Source organism: Lactuca sativa, chromosome 6 (genome assembly GCF_002870075.4).
Source record: "Lactuca sativa cultivar Salinas chromosome 6, Lsat_Salinas_v11, whole genome shotgun sequence".
NCBI lineage: Eukaryota > Viridiplantae > Streptophyta > Magnoliopsida > Asterales > Asteraceae > Lactuca > Lactuca sativa.
The window spans coordinates 143,795,900-143,806,236 of record NC_056628.2 but is presented as its reverse complement, the minus strand read 5'-3'; the positions used below and the strand labels follow the sequence as shown (position 1 = coordinate 143,806,236).

At 32.5% G+C, this 10,337-nt stretch overlaps 1 protein-coding gene and 1 long non-coding RNA gene across 4 annotated transcripts; one reads left to right on the top strand and one right to left on the bottom strand.

Annotated features, from left to right (window-relative positions):
• Positions 1-3,826: 3,826 nt before the first annotated feature.
• LOC111915782 (uncharacterized) lies at positions 3,827-5,824 on the bottom strand. Of its 2 annotated transcripts, XM_023911430.3 has the most exons (3): positions 5,174-5,824; positions 5,007-5,063; positions 4,850-4,929 (listed from the first exon to the last, which is right to left on the bottom strand). In XM_023911430.3, exons 1-3 carry the CDS (start codon positions 5,801-5,803, stop codon positions 4,903-4,905), a joined length of 714 nt encoding a protein of 237 aa, XP_023767198.1. In that variant the 5' UTR covers positions 5,804-5,824; the 3' UTR covers positions 4,850-4,902. The 2 variants fall into 2 exon arrangements, with proteins under 2 accessions (XP_023767197.1, XP_023767198.1); XM_023911429.3 differs by having other exon boundaries at positions 3,827-4,929; positions 5,007-5,824.
• A 1,053-nt stretch (positions 5,825-6,877) lies between these two features.
• LOC111915783 (uncharacterized) lies at positions 6,878-7,987 on the top strand. 2 transcript variants are annotated; one of them, XR_002858281.3, is made up of 3 exons: positions 6,878-6,963; positions 7,160-7,255; positions 7,331-7,987. It is a non-coding gene; the product is annotated as an uncharacterized LOC111915783 (long non-coding RNA). The 2 variants fall into 2 exon arrangements; XR_002858280.2 differs by lacking the exon at positions 6,878-6,963 and having other exon boundaries at positions 6,970-7,255.
• The last annotated feature ends 2,350 nt before the right edge of the window (positions 7,988-10,337 follow it).

Genomic DNA, 10,337 nt, shown 5'->3' with positions numbered 1-10,337 from the left:
TCATGTCCTTTGCAATACCTATGACCTAGGGAATGCGGCGACCTCAATGCACAAAACATGTCTAATAAGAAGTCGCAAGCCTTACAAACATAACTTATACCACTAAACCCCATGTCACAGGCATTACAAGGAGTCTCAGTATCGATAACTTGGATAAGAGGATGCTTGTGGGATTTATGTTTGATGGTGTTGGGTAGGAATGCACAGTTGACATCGAGGTTGAACGCGCAAGTTTTGCATTTGTATAAAAATGTGTTGACATAGCCCCAACAACCTTTACATCTATCGACATGTTCCTGTGTGTTTATCAAGTGAAGCGAATGATTTGGGTGAAGTGAATGTTGTAATTTGATGGGTAATTCGGCACAATATTTGTGGAGAGTGAATGAACATCCATCTTTGCAACTATAGTATGGAAGGGAGAGGGGTCGTACACACACCTGACATACCTCTATCAGATCACTACTACAAGACATGTTGTTTGCTTGGGCTTCAACGGTAAGGATTAATGGATGGTGATGACTCCAATGCTTAATCTTAGTTTTTTCATCATCAACTTGAGTCGTCTTTTCAAAATGTAGTAGTTTCAATTGATCTGTAAATGCGTTTGACATGGGAAAATGCAGCAAACCTTTTACATCATCATCATCTCTGAAACCACATACTCTTGTTTAGCACTAGCATTAAACAAAAAAAAAAGTAAAGAAGTTTTACTTACATTGGAGTAGAAGGAAGTTTTGCATGCAAGGCACACTTTATGTGAGCAAAATATCTACAATTTGCACATTGATACAACCATTCATTCTGCAGGATGTATTTGTTGCAAATTTCACAATAATATGTGAAATTAAAGAATTTTTCAGAAAGTGAATAGACGAGAACAAGTGGGTGATTTGGGTGATGTGGCAGATTGATAGTAAAGGCTAAGGAAGCACAAGTCTTGTGGATCCAGAAGTCACAACTATCACACTCATAAAACAAGCCTTCATCCTTAGAATTGCAAGCATCACACCAGAATGCAGCAGATCTTAATTGTAGGATTAAAGTGTGGTGTGGATGGCCTTCATGTTGAACCTTGATCTTTGCCTCCTCCTTGATTGCATCAGCTTCAGCCTTGAAAAAAATTCTAGCAACACAACAATCAATGCAAGCTGCAAAGGTGTATTTATTATCATTAATAAAGATATACAAAAAGACTTCGGGTGTCTTTCAAATACGACACACATCACATTGTCTTGATCTAGAATCTGTATTTTTCATATCAGTAAGTGTTAGAGGGTGATGATATACGGAAGGGTCATTGATAGTAGGGGGAAGTTGTGTGCATGCTTTATGGAGAAAGTAGCGACATTGGATGCAAGCATATGCAAAACTACTTGATATGGGTTTCTCACATGCATAGCAGCCAATCACTTGTGGTTTTTTATCACCACCATCAAAACTAACACCAACAATTGTCTTGGAGTTGATGAGCTTTGATGGATGGTTTTCATGACTAAAGTGATTAATCTCTTCCATGTCTTATCTCTCTTTTATGTGGAAAATGACATATATTTAACCCTCAAGTTTATAGAAAATGAGATAGAGGCAGAATACCATTTTCACAATCAGAGAAATCAACTTAACTTTTTTAGATTTCTTTGATTCCAAATATAGTTCTTAAAATGCTATTTAGGACATTCTTTTCTCGTATATCAAGTTAAAATTACCAAACATCTATTTTTTCAATTGGAAATTTCTTTCTATATCACACAAAATGAATTGGCTTCTACATTTTATTTTAATTCGTTGATTACTCTTTGAGCTTAATTGAAAATTAAAAACAAGAATTCGTTTAACACGCATTGCCAATGCTTTTATTATTTTTTATTAATAATGTTTTCACGAGGACCTCAATTGATCTGTATACAAGATTAGAAAGAAAAAAAATCACTTACATAATTTGATTTATTGATGATTGTATTTCAAAAATTACCCGTTTGACATATCTAATCCAAAATATGTTCATAACTTCATATTCATTTGTGTAGTAGACTATCATATATTCTATAACTATATTAAACCGGTTTTCAAGAGTCTATATAATTAGAGTACATAATATATTTTTTTTTATAAATTTAACTACATTACTTTAGTTAGCATACGTTAAGCCGAATGAAATAACAAGCTACTATAGTGTAATTCCAAAATATATTACCATCTTATACCATTTGGATTGTTATAAATCTCAATCCTTTTACAAAGAAAGTTGGAGATCATCTTGTAGAAACGAGAGATATGATTTCTCATATCATAAAAAAAGGTTTTCTAGTAGCTAGCCTTTCAAACAATGAACAATGATATATGCTGGTGTAAATATGGTATTTGTAATTTTATTAGAGATTAAATTTCACAAATTTGGTTAAATTAATTATTCAAATTGATGAAGTAAAAAGCTCTATCGATTTGCATCAAAATGGTAATTTTTGTTTTCATCATCAGGAGATGTTGCAAAACAAGGCTTCCAGTAACCTCCATAAAAACTGATGAAATTCGCAAAAACAATTCAAAGGGCAAAATGGCCAAAATCTGAATTAAAAGGGAGAAAACCATCTCACAACATGAATGTGGCAGCATCAGAAATGTTAAGGGGGTGTTTGGGTAGGAAAAAAAGAGATGTTTATTGCTTATTCCCACCATAAGCTAACTTTGAATGTTTGGATAAAATCCAGCTTATTAAGCTAAATAAGCTAATTTTAATAAGCATCTCTCCCCATGCTTATTGCTTATTGCTTATTCCAACCACAAATAAACTAATAAGCAATAAGCTAATAAGCTAATCCAAACACCCCCTTAAATTTCAGCAAAGCAACACCAGGGGCAAGATAGTCAAAAGCTGACTCGAAAGGAGGAGGCCACCTCATACACAAGTCGGCTATGAAACTTTGAAGGTTAGCAAATTGGAAACTTGGTAAGCAAAATCCATTAAAAATGTAACCTGACAATATTCCTATGGGATAGAATAAAGAACTATCTATCTGGCCATATGTATATTATTATACCGATACATAGAGGTAGAATTCTTCTAAAAAAATCCGACTTCTTTATGTAAATTTCTCAGTTGGGAAATTATTTTCATGAGTTAACAACAGAGGTCGCTTTCTTTTCACCTTTTGCCTACCAGGTGCTTGATGAAATGCTTGGGTCATGTACTCATGTTGCTATTTGAAGTTCTTTAGTTAAGTTCATATCCACTTAGAATATAACTTTCTACCACTCATTTAATCCATTTATGGGGAATTTTATGTATGAAAAAAGCTTCAGTCATGGCCTTCAATGATTTTCACTGTTATTTTATTAATAATTTATGTTTACAACTTCAATAAAAATGTCACGACTCACAAAGACCTAGCAAACGTATGTGGTATCACTAACCTTTTAGCATTGGTATGCAAAAGGCTTTGGGATTTTAGGTCAATGTGAACGCATTGCAGAATCATGACCATTAGGCACTTGGATTATTAGTTTTTATGAACAAGATATTCTATGAATTAATAGGCACTAGGTTTATTTACAGAATTTAAATAAGAGTTCTTCAGTAATTTTAATAGCTTATCAAGTTGTTAAAACTTGATGTCAACTAGTAACTAATTATTTTTTTAGCATCAGCATCACGATAAATTTTTATCTACTTATGGGCCATGTGATTTCTTAATTCAACTAAGCAAAAATCCAAGATTATTGAAGTCACACATAAACAAGGCATACAAATTAAAAATGTAACTGTTATGAGCAAAGATCTCTTGAATTTAAGACACAGAAGAAGATAAAGCCAACATATTAGAAATAATTCATGGAAACAATGGCATGATTGAGGATTCATAATTATTAGGTCCTAATCATATTACATAATTGAGGATTCATTGCTCAAGATGACATTCATAACAAATATTGAAATTACAGACTCTTGCCCGACATTCGAGGCTCAAATAACCATTAATATCTTGATTACAAACAGAACACACATACTTGGGCGTTTTCTTTCTCCGAACAAATGTTAATGGATGTTTATGATAGGAAACATTTCTTGTGCCCTTGTACAACATGTTTGCTTGATAATCGATTCGAATAATGCAATCAAGATGAAAAGAATTTTTGCATTTGTGACAATAATAGAGTGGCAACTTAGGGTGCATTTCTTTCTCACAGATATCACAATAGAAATCTTCCGGGTGATCCATGATAGGGGGATACGTCAGTGGGATTTTATGCCCTTTGCAATATCTATGAGCAAGGGAATGTGGTGATCTCATTGCACAATACATGTCTAATATGAAGTCGCAAGACTTACAAGCATAGCTTATACCTCTAGAAAATTTTTCACATGCGTTACAAAGAGGGTATGGATCCATAACTTGGATAAGAGGATGCTTGTGGGATTTGTGTTTAATGGTTTTGGGTAAAAATGCACAATTGACATCAAGGTAAAACTCACAAGTTTTACACCTATAAAAATACATGTTGCCTTTGCTAAAACAACCAATGCATTCATGGATTATACCATGTCCCGCTGCATTTATCAATACAAGCGAATGATCTGGGTGAAGTTGATGTTGTAATTTGAGTGGTAACTCAGCACAATATTTGTGGAGAGAGAATGAACATCCATCTTTGCAACTATAGTATGGAAAGGAAAGGGGTCGTACACACCCCTGACATACCTCTATTGGATCACTAGAGATGATACCATACATGTTGTTAACTTGATGATCTACATTAAGGATTAATGGATGATTATGGCTCCAATGTTTAATTTTTTTACTCTCATCATCATGCATAGTTGTCTTATCCAAATGTAGTAGTTTTAATGGATCTGTGAATGCCTCTGACATGGGAAATTCCAACAAATCTTTTAGGTCTTCATCAACAAAAGAAGTACTTGAGACATCTCTGAAACCACAAAAAATAAATAAATAAATAAATCATAAGAAGCATGCACAAACGCATAAAAAGGAAGTTTAATTTACCTTTGAGTAGTAGAAGTTTGCTCTGCATTTAAGGCACACCTGATATGTACAAAATATCTACAATTTGCACAATGGTATAACCACTCATTCCGCTGGATGTATTCATTGCAAATTTCACAATAATACCAAAAATTAAAGAATATTTCTGGAAGAGAATAGACAAGAACCAATTTGTGATTGGGGTGATGAGGTAGATCGATGGTATGTGCTAAGGAAACACAAGTCTTGTGGATCCAGAAATCACAACTATCACACTCATAGAATAAGCCTTCATCCTTAGCTTTGCATGCATCACACAACACCACATTAGGTCTTAATTTGAGGCTTAAAGTGTGTTGTGGATGGCCTTTATGTTCAATCTTGATCCTTCCTGCCTCCTTGATAGCATCAGCTTCTGCCTTGCGAGTAATCCTAGAAACACAACAATCAATGCAAGCTTTAAAGATGTATATGTAATCCTTTTCGAAAGTATATGAAAACATCCCAGATTTCTTTTGAATACGACACACCGCACATTTCCATGATCTGGGATCTGTCATACGAGTAAGTATTAGAGGGTGATGATATAAGGAAGGGTCGTTGAAAGTGGGTGGTAGTTGTGCACATGCTTTATGCAGAAAGTAACGACATTTGGTACAAGCATATGCAAAACCACTTGATATGGGCTTGTCACATGCATTGCATCCAATGACTTGTGGTTTTTTATCACCACCATCGAATCTAGCACCTACAATCATCTCAGAGTTTATAAGATTTAATGGATGGTTTTCATGACTAAAGTGTTCAATCTCTTCCATATCCTATCTCTCTATTGTGTGGAATGTGATGTATTTATCACTTGAATTTATAGAAAATGAGGTAGACGAAGAATACTATTTCTATAACTAAAGAAATCTAACTTATTGCTTTGCTTCCAAGTAAAGTTTTTAAAATGCTATTTACAACATTCTTTTTTCTTACATCAAGTTAAAGCTACCATACATCTCTTTTTCCAATTGAAGTTTTCATTGTATATCACATGAAGATAATTGGATTTCTTCATTTTATCTGAACTAGAGGGATTCCTACGCTTCGTGAAGGGCAATTTGTTGGGGTAGCTACTGCTCCAAATTTAGATGTATATTGATGGAAGTAGGATGCTATAAAGTTCGAATGTAGAAATTCTAGATTATAAATTTACATTTAACCACATGCTGAGTTTCATGCATCTAACCAAACCACAAATTTGAATTAGTAAAATAGTTTACTAGTAAAGTACGTCGTTTTAATTGGGATTTTTGGTATAGAGTGTTGCTATAATTGGGGATTTTTGGTAAAATAAGTTCCTATTTATCGCCATCAAATCTATTGAGAGCTGCAAAAGTTGGTAAATTTGAAAAATAGGATCAATACATGAAAAATCAATGTACTTTCCTTTATATGTTTGCTATAGCATCCTACATTCATCTCTTTCGATAAAAATCAACCCAATTATAGGATTATACTTGCAATTTTTTCTCTATTAGGACATTGTACTTTGAAATATCTACGCATGTATAGTGAAAATTGTTTTGTATTAGATTTTTAAAAGTATAACGATGTAACATGGATAAATGAAATTAGGATGCTATAACAAACAAATAAATAAAAGTAAACTATTGTCTTGCATTTGACCCTTGACAAATATAGGACGCATGTGAAGTTATAGAAGGGGAGATGATGGCATACTTGTCCAGAAGAAATAATCGGAACTTACAATGCTTTAATAAGAAAAATAGTTAAAATAAACGCGAAAGTGGTAAAAGTAAAAAATCGTTCAAGAATTTTTTACATTTTTATAGTTGCCTTTACATCCCTGAAATATAGTACGAATAAAAAATTAATGAGAGTAGGTTGCTATAATGCAAATTAGACATAATATGTTAAGAATGGTGATTAGAATTGATTTGCACATACCCTGCATCTTAAATTGATTCATGTAAGTTGATTTTTTGTTCAAATGACCCTTCCAATGTCTTTTATAGTCATCAGAGCAGCAGACTAACTTACACTTTAAGTTAATATGACTTCCAAAATATTTGAATCGAACAAGTGGAAAATATAGTAGATAAAGATTGGGCCAAAAGACGATATATATCAAATCTATTAAGGTAATGAATTTGTTAAGTGTACAGGTGGAGGAACAAGTTTTGCAAGAAATGGAAATAGTTAACGTAATGGATTGTGTCTGATTTGCAATCGATCGATGACATGAAAGAGAGTAATCAGAGGTAATTTCATTCAAACTATCAAACCTAAGTGAGTTTTGTTAAATCGTCTTTTTTCAATTCAAGATATATTTGCAGTTGATCAGAAGAAGCTTATGTGTTTATTGTCATTATATGGTCGTGGGATTCATGAATCTGTAAATAGAGTTCTTTACCCGTTTGTCCCCTGGAGGCATCAGCTATAGGATCGTAAAGTCAGGGTTTAACACAGAGTTAGGGGAGCTGCTCGAGCAAACTGTTATGCTCTTTAATGGCGGTTGGTACTTGTTTGTTGAGTAAACAAATAATTGGAATCAAACCTTTTCAGGCAATCTATTCTCTCTATATATAAGCAATTTAGCGATGGTTGTTAATTTTTTCTTGCTTACAAATACAGAAGTGGGTTTCTTCTCTATTAATGGATGTGTGCTTTGGTCTTCTCTTCTGCCTGCCAGGTGCTCGATGAAATGCCTGTGGCTTATTGTTGTTTGTTTTTCCATGTTTCCAATTAGAATACAAGAGTGTGATGGATCTATCTGAAAAACCTGTTAGATATAGTGAATCCAGGTCAGATGTACTATTGCAAATTGTTATGTGATTTGCAATGGCTTCTTAAGCCATATTTAGAGAAGGTATACACATTGAAAATATGTACAAATTTGCTATGATGAGCAAGGAGTGCTTGAATATAGGACAAGAAGAAGAGAAAGCCAACATATGTATTTATAATATAGGAAAGTGGGTAATGCTTGATTACATTTTTTTTGCTTGGATGAGTTCACTGTTAGATCGTTTATAAAGTTAATTGATCAATTAATCCTATCTCCAATCCTTTAGCTCGATAATTACCCTCTGGAATTCTCTTTCCGCTATTAAAATATATTATGACTCTGAGATGGAATTTGGACATCTATTAAAATACATAATATTATTTTTTGAAGAATTTAAATATATTACTTATTTATCATACATTAAGTCTAATAAAATATGAATTTATGATAGTGTAATGTCCAAATATATGACCATCTTATACCATTTCGATTGTTATAAACCTCAACCATTTTACAAACAGAGTTGGACATGACCATGGTAAAAATGAGAGATGATTTTATCATACCTTAAAAAAAAGGCGTCTGGTGGCTAGCCTTTCAAACAACTAACAAATGATATATTTCAGAGTTAATATGGTTTTTAATAATTTTATGTCAAATTATATTTCACAACTTTGGTTTTAGTGATTTAAATAAGCAAGTGAGAGATTACATTATTAGAAATAATTGAAGTTTAAACAGCACAAAAGCATGAGAGTAATTTCAGGTAATTTCAAGTCCAGATTATGTGTTTATTGGATTCGTGAATCTGTAATTTAAGTTCAAGATTTATACAGAGGCTCAATCTTCCCCAAATCTGAATTTAATTCCCATCGGGAAACGATGGCAGAGAAGCAGCTTGTTAGTGATGTTTATTTCACAGTTATTTCATAAATCATTGGTGTTAAATTTGTCCAGTTAAGAGAAATCCATGACAAGTTAACTTGACAATCCCAAGTTCTTTATGTTTTTTTTTTTTTATGTGTTAGCCTTATTATTTTCTTGCTTACAAGCATAGCTAATACCATAAGTGCAGTCATTGCATATTTCCAACAGTTTTCCCCCTGAACTCCTTGGCTATATGATGACAAAGAGGACTAACAGAGTTATAGAAGATACAAAAGTGATAGTCCTTTTGTATATGCAAACAAATAGGTACTAAGATTGGTGGTGTTTGAGTTCTGAAGTCAAGATTTTTTTGCTTTCAAGTAGTGTATATTTAAAATGCTTTTTCTAAGATTCTTTTATTATATTCAAAGTTAACATGATGCATCCTATGTATGCATCTCTTTCTCTAAATGGAAACTTTTTTCTATATCACATGACACACGAAAAGAATTGAGTTTCTTTCTTCCATTTTCATTCATTGAAATATTCTTATGTTTAATCGAATCGTAAAATATAATAAATCCTTTAAATCGTCTAACCAATGTCTAACTATCACCTAGTGGCTTGGTTAGGGTAGTGGCTCTCCCATACTAAATGGTGAACCTTCTTCCAGGGAGCCCGTAAAAAACTAGAATAGCCTTTCAAACAATTATCATGTGATATGTGTTGGCATAAATATGGTATCTAGGTTTTTATAAGAAATTATATGTGATAACTTTGGCTTTAGTTATTGATAAATTGAACTTGTTGTATAAGTTAGCTAAGCTTACATGTCAAGGAGAATAGACATTCGCATTATCATCGCCAAAAAAACTAAGTTACTATTCCACATCAATTTATTACTTCAAGTGAATACGACTTCGAAGATATTTATATAATTAATTGAGCAAGTAAAGAATATATACTTTATTAGATAAAACTCGAAATTTAATCACAAATGGAACATCTCATCTCAAATTTCGACACAAGAAAAATATATTTGATTTTATTTGACTTCAATAATGGATTTTTTTGAAGTTCTATTTGTTTCTTTGGAGAAAAACTTGATAGATCAATTAATGAAAAATGTTATATAAAAACACATTGTTTTTTGGGCAAACTGCATAAAAAACATTGTGTTTTCTTTTTTTTTTTTTTATTTTGAAAAAATATTTTTTTCTAATTTATTTTAATGTTTACAACTTAACATGTCTTCTTACTTTTACCTGGTTTCCAATTAAAATGACATGCTCAAGTTGTACTTTTTGATGACATTACATGATGACGCATCACTAATTAGTGACATTACATTCATACTATCAAAATTAAAACAATAACTAAAATATGGTGACTTTTGCGCTATAAAATAATAAATCATATATGCTATTTATTACAATATTGATGAATAAAACTTCGTGCACTCAACTAAACAAACATACCAATTTTACGGAGAAATTAACATTGGTAATTCTCTCGACTACTTTCATTCCTCGACAACTAGGTCTTTGCCGACTCTTAGCTTTCCAGGCGGGTTGGTGTTCAACCTTCATTCAATAGGGCTATCTATCCGAAAGGTCTTAATAAAAGAATCCTTGTAATAGAAGTTCATCTCGTTTTACTAGCTCTATTATGAATTCAAGGGTTTCAAC